The 18,848-nt window shown below is 38.9% G+C and overlaps 1 protein-coding gene across 5 annotated transcripts in view; it reads right to left on the reverse strand.

Moving 5' to 3' along the window:
* Positions 1 to 18,848, reverse strand: part of ASAP2 (ArfGAP with SH3 domain, ankyrin repeat and PH domain 2) — a 164,733-nt gene that overhangs the window by 4,518 nt on the left and 141,367 nt on the right. For 3 of the 5 annotated variants that reach the window (XM_037894095.2, XM_037894094.2, XM_043542275.1), the window contains 6 exons: positions 17,634 to 17,889; positions 14,001 to 14,162; positions 12,414 to 12,582; positions 11,598 to 11,665; positions 9,815 to 9,921; positions 1,552 to 1,674 (listed from right to left, as the gene is read on the reverse strand). In XM_037894095.2, coding sequence (XP_037750023.1) covers positions 1,552 to 1,674; positions 9,815 to 9,921; positions 11,598 to 11,665; positions 12,414 to 12,582; positions 14,001 to 14,162; positions 17,634 to 17,889 — 885 coding nt within the window. The remainder of the gene's footprint in view (positions 1 to 1,551; positions 1,675 to 9,814; positions 9,922 to 11,597; positions 11,666 to 12,413; positions 12,583 to 14,000; positions 14,163 to 17,633; positions 17,890 to 18,848) is intronic. The other 2 variants (XM_037894097.2, XM_037894096.2) reach the window with 1 other exon arrangement.

Below are 18,848 nucleotides of genomic sequence, written 5' to 3' on the forward strand. Positions count from 1 at the left end.
GTGTAGACATACCCCTGGGATCCGAAGCACAAGGTGTAGCAGAGTACCACTTGCTCTCTCCTTCACATCTTTTAGAAAATAATGAATTAGCAGATTTCCAAATAGCTCCAACACTCCCTAGGATTAGCCAGATCCTAAACCGCACCTCCCCCTCACATCACACATTCTCAAACTGAAGCAGAGTCATCCAGAGTTTTTGGTCTGTGAGGGAGGCTAAAAACTAAGTTGGGGTGGAATTTGCCCTAGATTTATTTATTTATTTAAAGATACAGGATCCTCCAGAGTCAGGCCTAGCATGCATTTACTTGCCACCAGAAGAAAAGAGGTTGTTCCCCACCGGACATGAGGAGAAATGAGAAGTACATATACATTTGTTTACACATGTTCTTTCATCTCACTAACTAATGGAAGAATTGTTTTTCATAATCATTGTTAAACATACTTTTGTGATTAACAGGACCTAACAAAGAATAGTGCATTACAAACCTGGTTATAGGGGAGAATGATGCCACACTGGAGATGTGTTTGAACAGCCTCCAGAGCCTTGTAGGTGATGTAGTGCACTTGTGTTTAGTGAGAGATATACACGAACAAATAGGTCTTTCAATAATTTACACTGACGTACTACTTGTAGCCTGTGAAGAGGTCATGTGCCCAGCCAGAGGATTAGTGTACTAATAGTGACTCTTTATGAGAAGAAAATTAGTTCAAGACTGTATGGAAACAGCATCCCAGAATAAAAAGGGGATAGTGGAGAATAGTGAGATATTCAGAAAAGTCCATTAGATAATACAGGTAAAGAAAACTCAGATTTGAATGCCTGTAAAGGACAGAGGGAGTCCTCCAGGTTACATTCATTCTAAAAAGGACAGGTGGGTAGGTTATATAATCTTTCATATGCATGTATATCAAGTACAGATTTTATACACATGAAAGATGTTACATCAACTGATGGTACTTTTCAGAGACAGCCTTTCATGGCACCTTATAAAATACTCCATAACACTGTCCTCTTAGGTCAAAGTGACAGGGAGGATCAAGAAACCCCTGTAGGATCAAATTGGCCATGCACCATGTTGGCTAAAGCATAGGCAATCCATGTCCGAAAAATGCAAACAGATCGCTATGAAAAAAGACACCCTCTTCCATTCTTTAAAAATACAGAGAACTTTTTACGAGCTGTTGTCTTAGCCCTAGACCTTTTCCTCTCAATCAGATCGGTAGATCTGGAGGCAGAGGGAGGGGATGACAGAAGAAGTGGTGTATGTGTGTGTGCGGGTCATGTGGGGAGGGAGCAGTGTAATTCATCCAAGCGAGAAGTCTGTAAAACTAGATCTCACAAGATAGGCAACAAGCAGCTGGCCAGCCAAAAGATGGAAAACTATATGCCAACTTCTCTAGGGGATTCTTCACTCCATCAGTCAGTCTGGGTAGAGCTGCGGGTATTTCAATTCCTACCAGCTCTATGGTATACTTGCATTTTCTGTCACTAATGTACTTTGAAAGTGTGGGCATACTTTGAATTCAAGATGCGTAAGTGAAAATACTCACCCACCACTCCTGATCTTCCTCCCCATCTACCACAATGATATCTCCCTCTGAAAAGGTTAGTTCATCTGGATTATCTGCTACACAGTTGTAAATGGCTTTTACTCTCTTGGGTTTAGTTTTTGACTGCAATACAAAAATATATATGTACAAGAAATGAAACATGGCAAAAGATAAGCAATGCAGTTGTAGCCATGTTGGTGCCAGGATATTAGAGAGACAAAGTGTGTGAGGTAGTATATTTTATTGCACCAGCTTCTGTTGGTGACATACGCAGCTTTCGAGCCACACAGAGTTCTTCTTCAGGTCTCTTAGACCTGAAGAAGAGCTCTGTCTGGCTCAAAAGCTTGTCTCTCTCACCAACAGAAGCTGGTTCAATAGAAGATATTACCTCACCAATCTTGTCTGTCTAAAAGATAAGCAACACAGACTGGGAACTATATTCATTCAGAGAGAAAAACTAAGTTACCGTTAATTGTTACCCTTTGCAAGAAGCAGCTCAGATAACCCCTTGCATTACATATACTCTTTCCTAGGCCTGGGTTAATACTCCACAATGCAGTTCAGAGCCATTATGCAATCTCACCATCAGGTGGCACACTCTTACACATTAGTGATACTTAGCAGCAGAGCTTAATTAATTCTTTATATATTCAAAGCATTGTATAAACATGAAAACTAACTCTCCAACCTCCCAAGAGGCAAGGACATTTGTATTCTGGGGTGTGACCGGGGTCCTTGTGGGGAGCCAGCTGTGGTCACTCAATTAGGGTGAACTGCAAAGAATGGGGCAGCCAAACCCCTAAAAGCTGGTGGATATTCCAATACTTAGATTTATCAAGCCAGCATAAAACAGCTTACTGGTTACTCAGAAGTTCAAACAACGCAGTTCCCCTAAAGTGATCCAGCCTCAGGCCTCCTTCCAGGTACCCACGTAAAATATGATGATTTCTGAAAATCTCATTTCACCATATAAAAGAAAAGGTTCTACCAATCCCAAAGGATCAGACACATTACCTCTCAGGTTAATGAATGTTTCACATCTTACCCAAGTACACATTACAGCCAATTCTTACTAACTAAACTAAAATTTATTAAAAAACAAGAGAGAGAGTATGGTTAAAAGATCAATATATATACAGACAGGAGTTCAATCCACTGAGGTTCAGATTCACAGCAGAGATGGTGAGCTTTGTAGTTGCAAAAGAGTTCCTTTAGCATTCAGTTCATTGGTCATAGTCCAACATCCAAATTTCATATTCAGGGCGTACCAGCATAACTGGGACCTCAGTCTTGTGACTCAAACTTAGCCCTGATGAAGCTTAAGCAGATCTGAGATGACAGAATCAGGTCCCAAGGATCTTTTATACAATTTCATGTCCTCTTTGACAAGTCGGGACTTCCTCGTGGAACAAAAGGTAATTAGGATGACTTTGAAGGAGGTCCATCGCCAGTACTTAGCTATACGAATTAACATAAGGCCATTTGCTTGTTCCTCCACTATTCACAGTACATTTCAAAGAGAGATGAATACCGAGATATCCCGTGTTTACAATTCATTTAAAGGTTAGGCTGTTCTTTTGATCTCCGAATTATCAGAATACAGCATAGACAGGGACTGTTGATTACATTCCCCTACTCATACATATGTAAATACACAAAAAACACAAACATTATCTCCCCACATGTCTTTTGCGGGTTATTTATTTTGCAGGATGTTTAACTCTTTCTAGCCATGCGTCACATGGGGCAATCAAACCCAACGTTAAAGTCCCGCCCTTTACAGTGACTCTGGCACTGCCAGAAAGAAAAGACTGGACACAGCCTGACTTCACTTCCTTGCTCATCCCACTAGACCAGGTCTCACTCTTTTTGGATCATGACCCACAAAATGTCTGAGAAGTCCCTTGCATGCCACCATAACCACAGAGGGAGACAAGGTGGGTGAGGTAGTAACTTTTACTGGTTCGACTTCTGCTGGTGGAAGGAACAAGCTTTTGATCTGCACAGAGCTTTTATTCTGGTCTGGGGAAGGTAACCAAAGTGTCTGAGCTAAATACAAGTTGGGACAGATTGTTAAGCATATGGGGTTGACACAAGACACCACTTAAAATGAAAAAAGAAAAGAAGTACTTGTGGCACCTTAGAGACTAACCAATTTATTTGAGCATAAGCTTTCGTGAGCTACAGCTCACTTCATCGGAGCTGTAGCTCACGAAAGCTTATGCTCAAATAAATTGGTTAGTCTCTAAGGTGCCACAAGTACTCCTTTTCTTTTTGCGAATACAGACTAACACGGCTGTTACTCTGAAACCTGTCACTTAAAATGAAGTTGTCAACAACAACACTGTAAACAACCATAATCACAATGGTCTGAGGACTGTGGGATGTGGCTCATGGGATGGTTTATCAGGGCTTTGGAGCTGGGAAGGGAGCACCAGTGCTGCTTTGCAGTGGAGTTTTTCTGTGGAAAGTGCTTTTCCTCATCGGCAAAGCACCACTTTCCTGACTTGGAACTGAGCTCCTAGCAGGTGATGGAGAGCTCTGGGATTGAGTGCTTGATGGGAGGGGAAGAAGCAGGGAGATAGTAATATGAGGAGGAGAGGGAGGGAGGGAGCAGGCTGCAGTCCCCCCTACCTCTCCCAAGCTCTCCTTACATTCCAGAGACATATGTATTTTGCTGCACTCCCAGCTGACAGGGTGAAAGCCAATGGGTACCCGCCTGTGATCCATTTCATACTCCTGGGGGGATTCTACACCAAAAATTTAAAAATTATGCAAAATTCTGTAAATTTTATTTGTCAAAATAATGCCATAAAACACACCAGTTTCAATTGTTTTGGTAAGTTATTTAAACTACAATAAAGAAAAAAAGTCACAATAACTATTCAGCATTTCCTAAACACATGTATGTTAAGTTACAAATACTTGGTAATTAATACCCAGCATTTCCAGTTATAAATGATTACATTACAGAACACCAAACAGCCAAAAAACAAAAAGGGGGGAGGGGGAATGTAGGGCTGTCAAACGATTAAAAAATTTAATCACGATTAATCGTGCAATTAATTGCACTGTTAATAACAGAATACCATTTATTTTTGGATGTTTTTTACATTTTAAAATATATTGTTTTCAATTACCAATATTTGCACTGTAAAAAAAAACAACAGTATTTTTCAGTTCACCTAATACAGGTACTGTAGTGAAATCTCTTTATCATGAAAGTTGAACTTACAATGTAGAATTATTTACAAAAAACGGTATTCAAAAAGTGTGAATGTTTAGCAGATCTGACACGTAAATACCTTGCAATGCTGGCTACAGAACTCCCATGCAAATGTGTTTTCTCACTTTCTGGTGACATTGTAAATAAAAAGTGGGCAGCATTATCTTCCATAAATGTAAACAAACTTGTGCAGCCAATTGCTACGACAAACAAGAAGTAGGACTGAGTGGACTTGCAGGCTCTAAAGTTTTGCATCGTTTTGTTTTTGAGTTCAGTTATGTAAAAAAAATTTTTTTTTAAAATCTACATTTGTAAAGTTGCACTTTCACGATAAAGAGATTGCACTACAGTACTTGTATGAGGTGACCTGAAAAATACAATTTCTTTTGTTTATCATTTTTACAGTGGAAATATTTGTAAAAAAAATAATAATATAAAGTGAGAAGTGTACACTTTATATTCTGTGTTGTAACTGAAATCAATATATTTGAAAAAGTAGAAAAACATCCAAAAATATTAATACATTTCAATTGGCATTCTATTGTTTAACAGTGCAATTAAAACAGCGATTAATCACGATTAATTTTTTTTGAGTTAATCGCATTAGTTAACTGCGATTAATCGACAACCTTAGTAGAATGTCATTTTAAATTGCACACATGAAAGTCATACAGTTTTGCTAATCATTGTCCTGGATCTGGCTGGGTATTTTGGGAAGTGCTTGGTTCTGATTGTCCTGACATTTTATTGACTGCTTGGTAAATGTTCTATTTGCCCTCAAAGTTTTTGTTTTTTTTAAAATGGGTAACTAAAAATCTAACCCCCTTGTGCCACTTTGGTATAGAAAAAAAGTGAGAAAGCACATAGCTGATTTCCTTACTGTCATTTATAAGGCTTTACATCACTCTGGCAATGTAGGGGCCTTAAAACTTTTACAGCTTTTATGTTCCTCAGGGAATTGACTGAGAATGGGAACAGTTAACTAACAATAGGATCATTAACAATGTTACTTGGCAGACAGGCTGCTTCATTTCTGCCTCAGAGAATGAGATCAATTAACCATCAATCAGCAGCATTAACAAAATGGGGTGTTTTTTGTTTGTTTGCTTTACAAAAGCTATTTTCTTTAACTTAAAAAGAAACAATTTTCAGTAATGTGATACTAATATTTAATTAAGTGTTTTTTCAATTCTCAAGTAGTTATAGACATTTTACCAGGCCGGCAGGCTGCTACATTTCTCCCTCAGGGACAGAGCGTTCCCCCTGCATAAGAAAAAGACCTACCTTCCTCCAGGCTCCTCCAGCCGCAGTATCAAGCGAGAGGGACAGAATCTCTCTCACTTGTTGGCCAGCCCCGCCCCCTGAAGGTAATGAACGTCTCCCCCTCAGGCAAACATGCCAGCCCCCTCCCACCCCGCCCTTCCCCCACCCACAGTGATTTGCATCTCTGAGGCTGCTCCAGGCACACTGGAACAGACATGCTGCCTGGACTGCCGGGGAAGAGACACATGTCTCCCCCCGCAGATTTCTTTTGCGTTTTTCTGTGTGGGGGCACAGAAATATGTGGGCCATATGAATTCTGCATCCCAGGGGCGCAGAATTCTGTCAGGTGTAAAATTTCACGGTCACGCCTCACTCAATGAGCAGCATTTCTACAATGAATCTAGCCATATCACTCTGTCTGTTCTTTCCCAGCCAAATTAGTCATAAATACAATTATCCTCCATCTCAGTAAAGAGGATGAATGGGTGCATATATGCACTACCAGCAATATAATTACTACCTTCAGAGAACAGCAATTATAGGTATTTTCTTTTCTCTAGAAGGTAAGTAGAATATAACAGATCCCCATTCCTGGCAAACTAAGAAACTTCAGGAAAAAGTTCATATACCTAAAGTATACTTTTAAGTGTATAAAACACATGTAGAAAAAACAGTTTAAAAAAAAAAAAAAAAAAAAAGCTTTCTACCCAAAATCAGAAAGTTATAGGACATAGAAATCTTTGGCTATTTGCGTGTACTCTAGAAGCTTGATTATCTAATCAGGAGAGGTGCCCCAAGCATGTGCCCTACCTGCTGGCTGGTCTCCATGATCTTTTGGCAGGGAGGACACACAGCAGAGAAGGCTTGGGAGCAAAGGTGGATGGAGCGATTTAGGAAAAGTGCTTTAGCTAAACTGATCTCGCTAATGCTTCAATTAAGGTACTTTTAGCTCAATCAACTTAGCTTAAAGCATGTTAGCAAAATCACTCCTTTCTCTGGGCTCCCTTTCTATTGCCCAGTTTTCCCTTTCCACTCTGTCCTGGATCATCAGAGAAATACCCTGCCAGCTTCCCCAGGTATGCAAACTTCACTTTGCTGAAGTTATCTGGAAATTCTGATATTTTATTCAGATATGTACAATTAAAAAGAAACCCTGGGTGCAAAACAGATTGTTCCCTAGTACCTACTTGGCTAAATAAATTAATTTATATTGAAAGTAATTATGTTTTATAACATAACAAGGAAGGAACAAGATAGAGGACTGCAACAACCTTATTTTACATGGAAAGCCCAGGGTAATCAGCTGTTTGAACATGACAAAAGAATGTTGAATTAATGGCACCAGTGGTTTCACACCTGAACCATACGTACACCTCACAGGCATGTTGTTATGGTCCAGCAGCTCAACAGAGCAAAGATTAGGAGAATGAAACCAATAGGACAGTTATTCCATCTCAAATTACCCAGAAAAGTCCAAAATATCCAATATTATATATTCAGAGAGACAGTGTGGCCTAGTGAACAGAGCAATAGGCTGTGTGTCCAGAGACTCACACATTCTATTCCTGGCTCTGCTATTGGCCTGTTGGGTGACCTTGGGCAAGTCACTTCTCTGTACCTCAGCTTCCCCATCTGCAAAGTGGGGCTAATGATACTGACCTTCTTTGTAAAGTGCTTTGAGACCCTCTGATGGGCAACACTATCTCACAGCTAGGTATTGCTAATTTGTCAGACAGAAGGGATGGAAAGAGAAGAGGGACATTACAAATTGCGGTATGTGAAAAATACCAGAGGTCTCTATTATTGCAGCAGGCCTGCATGCTTGCCAGAGACAGAAAGATACAGATCCCACCCTAAAACTCCTCTCTAAGTCTGATTAAAATAAATTACATATATTTTTAACTTATTATTGCTGTTAGTTGTTTGTATTACAGGAGGGCCTAGGGGCCCTACCAGAGAGCAGGGTTCCCTTTTGTCAGGTGTGCTGTGCACACACATGCACAGGGTGAGAAACATCCCTTGCCTGGAGAGCTCACAATCTAAACAGACAAGACTGACAAAGGGTGGCAGGGGAAAGACAGGCACAGAGAGAGGATGCAGCTTGCCAAGGTCACACAGCAGGACAGTAGCCAAAATTAGGAACAGCCCAGGTCTCCTGACTCCCAGCCCAGTGTCCTATCCAATGGACCACGTTGTCTCCACAACTAAGGCCATGTCTACACTTACAAGCTTACAGCAGCACAGCTGTATAGATACAGTGCCGCTGTAAGAGCACTTGGGTAGCCGCATTATGCCATGGGAGAGATCTCTATTGACATAATAAAAACAGCTCAATGAGTGGTGGTAACTATGTCAGTGGGAAAGCATCTCCCACTGACGGCACTGTGCACATGAGCGCTTATGCCAGCAAAACTTATGTCGGTTAAGGTGTGTTTTTCCCCAAGGGACACAACTTTTGTCGATATAAGTGCTAGTGTAGACATGGCCTAAGTTTCAACAGAATTAAATGAGACACAGATCTAAATGTAAATGTTTCCATTTACTTCCCCCTTGGAGCCCCAATATTTTTTAGCTCAGCTAGAAGTACTGCTTTGTGAAAGGTACAGTCAGGGTAGTAGGTGTTGCGGATATAATGGAAGGTATAACAAGACATCTTTTACTAAATGATTCCAAATTATTCAAATGAGGATACTGATGAAGCAAAACCACCAAATCATTATGGCTTCTTCATGGTTTTCTTACTCAGCAAAAAAGAAACCTTCAACTTTTTCTATTCTTATACCCTGCACCTTACTACAGCATTAGTATTAGGCAAACCTGAGAAACAGAAAGAATGAAGAAAGAAAACCTTTGCTGATGATAATATCTCTAGCAATGCAGTCTGTCTATTTAGAGAATATACCGACAGTGGAAACTGTTGGTGACAATTATACAGCACATACTGATGAAATAGATTAATAGGTCAAAACTTCAACAATGGAGAATTCCAGACCCAGTCACACACATGAATAAGGACTCAAGAGTGGGGATCTTCTGTATAGTAATTTACTTACCTTTGAAGAGATATACTGTAACTGAGTTTGGGTGGGTTAAATAAGGTGATGTAACACTTTGTAAGTAAAGATCAATAGATATACAGTTATGACAGTAGCTCAGCTAATCTGCAGAGGGAAGTACCACCCTTTTCATACCCATCCTAATATATGAATAAAATAAATCAACACTAATACATATGTTAAAATCAAATGTTCCAGGGCTGCAAAATAGTACCATTTGACCAACCTATGTCAGATGTTATTAATCTGCTTGCCAATGTAAAAATAAATGCAGCACCCATTTTTTGATGTTGCTTACTTCACTATCTACTTTATTGAGGATTAAGAACTTGTATGTGATAACAGTGATACTGCTGTTCAATTCTCAGGCTCACCAACGTTTAAGTTATCAGTTCACTGTGCTTTATAGATTTTGCACGCATCATGTGTCAGATACTGGCAAATAATTTCTACTTCTGTGTCTGTGGTTATGCACTCATTCCTGTACAATTTCAGGAAATGCAGGGTATTTTAGAAGTCTTTATTACAAAATGTATGAGTGCTTAATAAAATACAATGGCCTAGTCTTATTCATGGTTCAGTTTTACACCTTGTTTTTTGACAAAATACTTGGGAGGGGGCGGGAAAGAACTGTTACACCAAACTATCATCACACTGTCAAAAGCAATTTTTTAAATTATTTTTTTAAAAGACTCACCTAGATCTTTTTCCTACTTACCATTTGTGACTTCCTTGGCATTGGTGCTGGTGGTTGGATCTGTGCTGATGTGCTTGCTGTAGGACCAGTTTGTGTTACAGAAGCCTCAGATACAGAGGAGGATTCTCCTTTTGTTAAAAGTAAGTAAAACAATTTAAAGTGGGGACATGTTTTAAAAAAGTACGTTATGAATATATGATGATAGCTATACACTTAAAACCAGTTCATTCTTGTTACTGCAGTATGCAAATTATACTTTTTCCTTCAGGTTTTCTACTCCTGGTGGTTCTCCCTAAATTCCTAAACTGACTGTCTTTCTACTCTTCCCAACCACGAACAGCTCCCTGGTGTTGAAGACAGTTGTTTAAGAGCTACAATACTCCCATGATGGAAACTAGAGAAAACCCTAAGACAGGGGAAAGAGATAATCGGGCTGAGCTAGATGCTTCTCCATTTCCTTACATTGAGTTATAGGACTTGAAGGGACCTCAATAGGTCAGCTAATTCAGTCCCCTGCACTCAAGACAGGACTACGTGACAACTAAACCATTCCTGACAGGTGTTTGTCTCACCCGTTCTTAAAAACATCCAATGACGCAGATTTCACAGCCTTCTGAGGCAATTTGTTCCAGTGTTTAACTACGCTGGAAGTTAGGAAATTTTTCCTAATGTCCAGCCTAAACCTCCCTTGCTGCAATTGAAGCCCATTGCTTCTTGTCCTATCCTCAGAGGTTAACAAGAACAATTTTTCACCCTCCTTGTAACAACCTTTATGTACTTGAAAACAGTTATCATGTCCCCCCTTCAGTCTTCTCTTCTCCAGACTAAACAAACCTGGAGAAGAGAAGAATAAGGGAGGGTGCATGGGTGGGTGGGGTGGCAGCGGTGACACACAGGGGGGACGGACACGACAAGATAACAGTTTTCAAGTACATCATTCATTTCAGATTGTCATCTTGTTATAACTCTTCTACACCGGAAAAAAAAGCCAACACACTAAAAAGTGTTCACTTCACTGGTTGCAAGCTTTAATCAGATGCTGCATCCCTTTATGTGACCAGGGACCAGACTCCAGACCTCAACACAGGGCCAAGAGAAGAACTCCTATGGCCTTCTGTGAGACACATGAATAGAGAGTAGAAGGCCATCATAGAACTTTCCTTAGCTCTGCAGAGAGGTCTAGGACAAGTACAGAGTAGTCATAGTGAAAACCAATGCACGGACGTATAGATTTATAAAAATGATAGAAAGGGAAATTGAGAAGCGAGAAATTCTATGATTACCACACAGAGAAAATCATGCAAACTTTGGGGCATATTATTAACATACAATCGGGGAAACTGACAAAAGCCTTGATTCTGCAAGGTACCGTGGAGGGACCCACCCCAGTAGAGCCTGACTTACATCAATAGGACCCAGAGATCTGTTCATGCACGGCAGCTCCCAGTATCAGAGGCTAAATGACTTTAAAAGGGAAACAGTAAAAATCCTCTTCCTTGGAGGAGGATTAAGTTACTGCAAACTAAGGCTACTTTACTCTTATGTGAGAGCATCTACTCAGGGGTTAACATGCTTTAGCCTATGCAAGTTGACATCATAACTTCAGCTGATTTTACTTTCCTGAGTGTCCCCCCAGCTAGTGTTGTCAAATACGAACAGCAGCACCAAACTAAAAAAAAACACTTTCTCCCAACTCTAACCTATTTCAGTTACAGTGATCTTAGAAGTTTTAACAGTAGGTTTACAAATAATTCAAAAATAAATGTAGCTTTTAAATCATGAGGCCTCTTTATATTATAATTACCAGACTGTTGCAGAGATCCTGGTCCTCTAGGCTGCCCTTTGTTAGTTATACCAGAAGATTTATCAATCCTGTTCAGAAGAATATTAAGATTCATCTATTTAGAAAATAAACCAGAACTTTCAAGTGTGCAGATATCTAATACAATACGTTTAAACTATTTTCAAAGGGTAGGTAACGTATAACTCTTACCAGGGCTTTAATGTGTTGGTAGAAATGCAACTACGTATATTGTTGTGAAAGCTACTTTACCTACCTATTTGCAAATAAGCAACTAGCCCATTCCGATCCCATTTGATAAATAAACATAGTGCAAAAGAGCAATACATATTTTGCTGTAATTTTTGTAAATGAGGTTATTGTCCTTTCATAAGTTCTGAGGTTTCCTCTAATGTTACTTTTAAAGTTCTTGGGCAACAAATTGCAATAGCTCCCCTAATGTTATCTCTTTTTTTTATTATTATAGCATCAGAATTAGAACCAACTGGAACCTTGTTGCTTCCAACTGCCACCAAGACTAACCATTATGTAAATATCAAGTCTGTCATATGAGTTGAATAAGTCTTGGTAATTAGAATTCCTACACTGTTTCAGTCTTGATGCTGACATTCTTGCTATCTGTTCCATAAATATTTCTTCTCATTTTATGTATCCTATAAGACAGTGAATGGCATTAAGTGCCTGCTGTCATTGGCAAAAGATGGGTCTGCCTGTTTTATAGCTTTCATGGTACATACAAGTGCAATTCCTTTAAAATCTAAGATCATTAAATAGGCTGAAGTGTTTTATGAATTCAATATGAAAAATATCATCTATTACCCAGTAGCAGGCTTCTTTTGAGAGATTCTACTAGGAGGTTGTGGAGGCAGAGGAGGTGGTATAGGTTTAGATTGCGGAACAGCTGGTGGTTGTTTTGACTGCTGGTTTAAAGCTTCTATAATACTGGCTGTCTTTGCAACTGGAGGTGGTGGTGCTGGAAAGAGGATATCTATAAAAAAGGCAGAGAGAATGCAATGGAATTAAACTTTTACTGAATGTATTATTCTTAGAATCTCATTCACAATTTCTATGTTACATGATTTGTTTTCAAGGGGAAGAAAAATGCTTTACTAATTATAATTATAGTTTACTAATGGTAAAAATCCTCCCTCTGCACCAAAATGAAAATGAAAACATCGGGGGGAGAGGGAGCGCACATGATGAGGGAGGGAGCACCATCTCCATCCCCGACTCACCTCAGTGGGCCATCCACCCTTGCATATGTATTTTTATGTCTGGGATGGGACGGGAGGGGAGGGGGGGGAACCAAAAATTGTAACTCAAGGGGGGTGGGGAGGACCTAACTTCAAAAAGTTTGAAAAACGCTCGTTTAAAGCGAACAGAAGGCAAACACTGTCAGTGCCCCAGTCTTTTCTCAAAACTTTTGGTCTTTGGTGATCCCAATAAATGTTTTAGTTCTGGATTTTTCTTTGTCAAGCCCCACTTAGGCCCCAATTCAGCTAACCAATTAAGCACATGCAAAGGATGTGCTTAAGCCTCACTGAAGTCACTGAGTCTTAAATGTGCTTTGCTAGCTAGTGATGGATTTAAACATATGCTTAAATGCTTTGCTGAATCAGAGCTTTAGAGTTAATGTTTTATGGAAATTTTGTTGAGTAATATTTTGTGAGAAGTTCTATAAAGAGGAATTTCTCCTTGACTGGACATTAACCATAACATGACTTTAGAAGAAATGTTTAGAATTAGGTAGGTAATTAAAAACCTTCCTCGTCAGAGAGACAAGATGGGTGATGTAATATCTTTGGACCAGCTTCTGTTGGTGAGAGAGACAAGCTCTTCTTCAGCTCTGGCTGAGCTTGAAAGTTGGTCTCTCTCACCAACAGAAGCTGATCCAATAAAAGATATTGCCTTACCCACCCTGTCTCTCTAATATACAGGGGCTGACACATCTACAACACTGCATTTTTCTCTTCAGGTCAGTTCAATCACAGCATGGCAGAGTATTACACCCTCAGACCTAAGTTTTCCAGTTGTCATTTGTATTCCTAAAGCTAGCAAAAATTAAGAACATCATGCAGGTAACACATTATAGGTACTGCCTTTGTGTAACACTTCTGTTATACAACTCATTAATATTAAAGAGAAATAAAATTAAAATCCTACATAAAAAAATTGAGAAATCCCTTAGACACCGATAATAGAAGGAATTCCCTGGTAAACCACACTACAGCAACCAATCCCCACTGATCCATTGGAGGAGACTATTCATACGAATCGCTGGAGGGGGGACAACAGGCCAAAACTACAGTTGCCAAAAGAGGAAGCATGAGTTGAGAAAATGGAAAAATAAGACCAACCATGATTAGATGTAGCAGAAGAGAAAAACAGGGGAAAGTGAAAACATACTTGTAGATGTTACACGCAATGGCGGCACAGGGGGATGAATAGCTGGTGGATCTGATGAAGATCTCTGTCTGCTTATATTTTCCACTCCTAATGAATTTGTCTTCCACATTGTATTAAATGAAGAAGTTGTCTGAACACCACTCCCAAGAACTGAAGGCTGAACTAAAAAAACAGGAAAATACTGTATAAAAATTATTTGCTGACTATATGTGTGGAAAAAGTGCTAACAGTCACACCTGAGTTATATTTTAAATGGTGTGCCTGTATACTGTATAAGTTGAAAGAAACCACCATCATCTTGTAAGAGTACAAGAGAATAAATCATGTATTCTTAACATATCAGCTCCATAAGTGCTTGTCTCAGGTCAACATTTCAAAATGCGTCAGGTTTATAATCCATTTCACAGCTTATGAATTTGAGGCTGGTTAAGCCTTGGCAAAGGCAAAAACTTCGCAACAAGAAATCAAAAGGTGAGTCCTATGAAAAATCACTAACCCCTGACTGCTGCCTCCAGACACTACAAGAAAGGAACATAACGAACATGTAAGGGTCTGTGAACATGCTGACTCAACAGGTAATGTCAGTTCTGACCTGGAACTTCCACTAAACTGCATTTCAGGGCTTCATCCAAACTTAGACCAACAGCTGTAGCACTTACATGGCATTGCTTTTGTATTTATAAGTGGTTCCTAATTTACTCCATTCTAAGGCTAAAATGCGGTCTCCCTGTTTCACCAGAGCACACTGTAAGCAATCCTTTATAGCAAACATTTTGCTAGTACCATATAATTATATGCCTATGCAGAGAGCATGATCACCATATTAAGGAAAGATGAAAAACACAAAAAGAAAAGGAGTACTTGTGGCACCTTAGAGACTAACAAATTTATTAGAGCATAAGCTTTCGTGAGCTACAGCTCACTTCATCGGATGAAACACACAGTTACTGTGAAATAGAAATAAGTATTAATTTGCATGGAGAGAAGATACAAAGGGATCAGAAGATTTAAAGAGCGTTCTAAAATTAAGAGGATAATAATAATAAAGGCAGCTAACAGGAGTAAGATCAGTGATGTCATCATAATGTTCAATTGGGAAAATGAAAGAGGCTAATAAAACAAATTGCTAGAGTAAAATATACCAACAAATAAACCTTTTTAAGCCAGGAGGCATATTTTCCTGGCATGAGCTGCACTGTTCCAAGTTGTAAGGGGCGGGTGGGAAAAAAACGATAAATGAGTGTTTTGGAAGTCTGCCATTTAATGAGAGGGCAATGGGTGAAATAGTACATTTGCTCAGGGTTAAAATTTAGTCAAAGGGCAAAACAACCATTTTAGTTATTCAGTCAAGGAGTAGAATAATATCCTCAGCTGGGTTCCGCCTTCCCAAAATGTCTTCACAGCCTTTTTAAAAAAAAAAAATGAAATCACGCTAACCATTTTGTATTCTCACTTAATTTCCACCCAAAAATAATACTTCATGCACTTTTTTATGCTTGCACCCATATCACTTGAGTTAGGTCATCATATTGTAGACTTGTGATTTGCCATCCAGAAAACAGAAATGGTGCATCAAGTCCTATATCCTAACTTCAGCCATGACGTAATGTTTCCAAGGAGGATGAAAAAACCATTCACATATCTGGTCAGTTGTGCAATGCTGTACTTTATGCTGTCTTATTGTTCATTCAGTAGTCAATAAAAAGTCATACCTGAAGACGAGTATTCACTCTACATAAGGTGCGTGGACTATGTTACAGGGCAGGTAAGAAAGTCATGCATACACAAAGTCTAAGATATTTTAGTACAAAAGACTGTATGTATATGAATAATACTTTCTTGCATTACTATAGTTTTAAATACTTTTGGCATGCAGGAAAGATGCCAGACTGCTGAAGGCATTAGAGACTGAAATCCTTATCCAGGAAACTACCACAGTATAAGGACTGGCTGTGCAAGTTTCTCCATGCTTTTCCACCTGCTTGGCCTGGAGGGATTATATCTAGAGGTAAGAGTCTTGATTGTAATGGAAGTGAGCATTTTGTTATGTGAGCATTTGGCCCTTATGAACAGAAGTGAGACCTACTGATTTCATATAGGCCTTTGAACAGAGGATAATTAGCAGAGATCCTAGTTTTCCGTGATTTAAAAAAACCCAACATTTCTCCAATAAAAAAACCCATAAAAATCCACCTTTTTCCACAATTAAAATGAAATGTTGAACTTCAATTTCCCTAGCCACAATATATATAGGTATCCATTAAACACAATGTTTTATTGATATATTTACAACTTTTAAGCAAGTTCGAAGCCTCCAGTGCCATCAATTATTACACTAAATAAATAAACAGAATTGCAATTTGTATTGCTTACATATTCTAAATACTTCTATGTCTATATTCTAGATTTTCAGAAAATTGTGTGTGTTTTTTAATGCACAAGAACGCTGGAATGATCCAGTCACATTGCATTGTTTCTTTACTGTTATTGATGGCCCTGCTGTCTCAGTCTCATGTTTTTGTTTCTTTTCAGTCAGTTTATGTTTAGTGTTTTCCATGTGTTCTTCAACTGTTTTCCTCCAAATGTAATCTACAGCCTTGCTGCATACAGTACAGAATAGCACATTACCATCAATGTGAAATTTGTCCTTGCGAAACTCAGTGACACAGTCTTTAGAGGTGATTTTTAAAGTTTTCGGCATCTTTTCATAACTTTAATTACTCACATCTGGAGGCTGAAGTGAAATTTGGGATGCATTAAAACATGAACCTCTCCATATGCTACTGTGTAAACTCTATACGCCGGAAGCAGTTGATTGGAGTATGTTTAGGTATGTAAATTTAAAGCACATTCAAAAATCAACCACAAAAACGGGAGGTTGTGCACACTGAATAAGTGACACTAGTACTATCAGTAAAATTTAGTTAATAGTTAATATATGTTTTTATTTTTTCACAAAATGTAAAAACAAAATTCTGTGTTTTCCCATGGCAAACTGATTTCTAGGATCCCTGATAATGAGTAATGGGAATTATGTTTTGGTCAGTTACCAATCCCATAAAACTCCTAGTTCTCCAAATTGTGTATGTATCTTATATTTCACTCTTTATTTCCACACTTTCTAGCACAGATTTAAGAAGAGTGTCTGTAATGTTATCATTGTCTATCTTTCTTCATACTCTCTTTGGCCCCTTTTAAAGAGAAGCATTTCCACAACAGCTAGATGGTTATGGAAGTTCAGTACAAATCAGACTGAGATATCTTTAGGAAATAAAAGTTTTAAAAGTTGGAGCACTAGCAAGAAGCAGTTGATGAAGTCGATCATCTGGGCTGCTACTCATCTCTTATAACGAGCTTGAGCTTTACTGATTTTATTTATACATCTATTATTTTCACACACATTGTATACCTGAAGTAGAATTCAGAATATATTTTCCTTCACTAGCCCATACAATGTAAATCAAATTCAGAATATGCTGTGCAGATTCACTTCAAGTTAAAAAAAAAAAACATCAGTAAATAGTTCCAATACCTACCTGTGCAAAGTAACTGTAAAACAAATCTTCAAAATGTAAGAAAAATAATGTTATGATCCCATTTCTTCTAAAACACTATATTTTCCAGCGTTAGTACCTTTGCCAATATTCCTTGGAGGTAGGGGAGGTGCGCTTGTAGTAACAGGTACTGCAGGTTGAATGGGAGGTGGACTGCCACTAAGTATTGCTCCATAGGTTTCATTCTGTAATATACTAGGCATAAAACTTCTTTGTTTATCCTTAGCAATATTTGCTGCATCTCTTGCCAAAGATGCTACATTAGGCTGAAGTTGGTTTGATCCCAGCTGATAGAAACTGACAGGCCTGTCCTCTCTCCGATTCGGACTGGGTTGCTAAAACCAAACCAAAAAAAAAATACACATGGATATTACATTAGTTAGGTTAAGAAATTCAGCAAGGCTTGAAATATATACACAACACTCGCTAGCCAGAGGACTATGCCTACTAACTCTTCAAATGTATCATACCTATGTTGCTGCCACTACCACTCCTGACCAGACCTCCTCTTAAAGCCACATTTCCCTCATATACTTTAAAAGAAAAAAAAAATGGTTGTGCACCATTTATTGGATATGTATTTAATTGTAACAAATGGTCTCAATCAATTTGCTATTTTATTATATTTTTAGATGTAGCTTACTACTTTTCTCTTGCGCCTTCTTTCCTTTCTTGGCTTCAATAACTTTTTCCCCTCATTTCTATAATAGATCGTGGTGCATCGTTCACTATATTTTCCCTAGTGTCTATTTCTTATCATCATAATCACCACCACCACCTATGAGTTGTATTATTGCAGCACTGAGAGGTCCCAAATGAGAGTTGGGCCCCACTGTGCTAAGCACTGCACAAATACATAATAAAAGACAGTTCCTGTCCCAAAGCACTTACAATCTAAACAGACAAGACAAAGAAAGGATAGGAAGGGAAACCCACACATTGAGGGAAGAAAAGACTACCCAAGATCATACAGCAGGTTATTGTAGAGCCAGTAAAAAAACAAAGGTCTCCTAAGTTCCAGTCCAATGTCCTGACCATGCCATGTCTAACGTTTCTTTCCCTTTTTTCATTCTTTCACCCTGCAGCCCCTTGTCATCTCTCTTTCTTTCCCTACATTGTTCTCTCTAACCTCTTTCCTTTCTTCTCCCCACTTCTCCCACCAAAATCCTTCTCCCTTCCTCTCTCCCCCTTCCCTCAATACCATTCTTCTCTTTTCTAACGTATTTCATCAATCTCTCTCTTGCCCAGATCCATCAACTCTCACATGTGGTTTAGAAATTTTACCCAACACCTA

The sequence above is a fragment of the Chelonia mydas genome, chromosome 3, assembly GCF_015237465.2.
Source record: "Chelonia mydas isolate rCheMyd1 chromosome 3, rCheMyd1.pri.v2, whole genome shotgun sequence".
Classification (NCBI taxonomy): Eukaryota; Metazoa; Chordata; order Testudines; family Cheloniidae; genus Chelonia; species Chelonia mydas.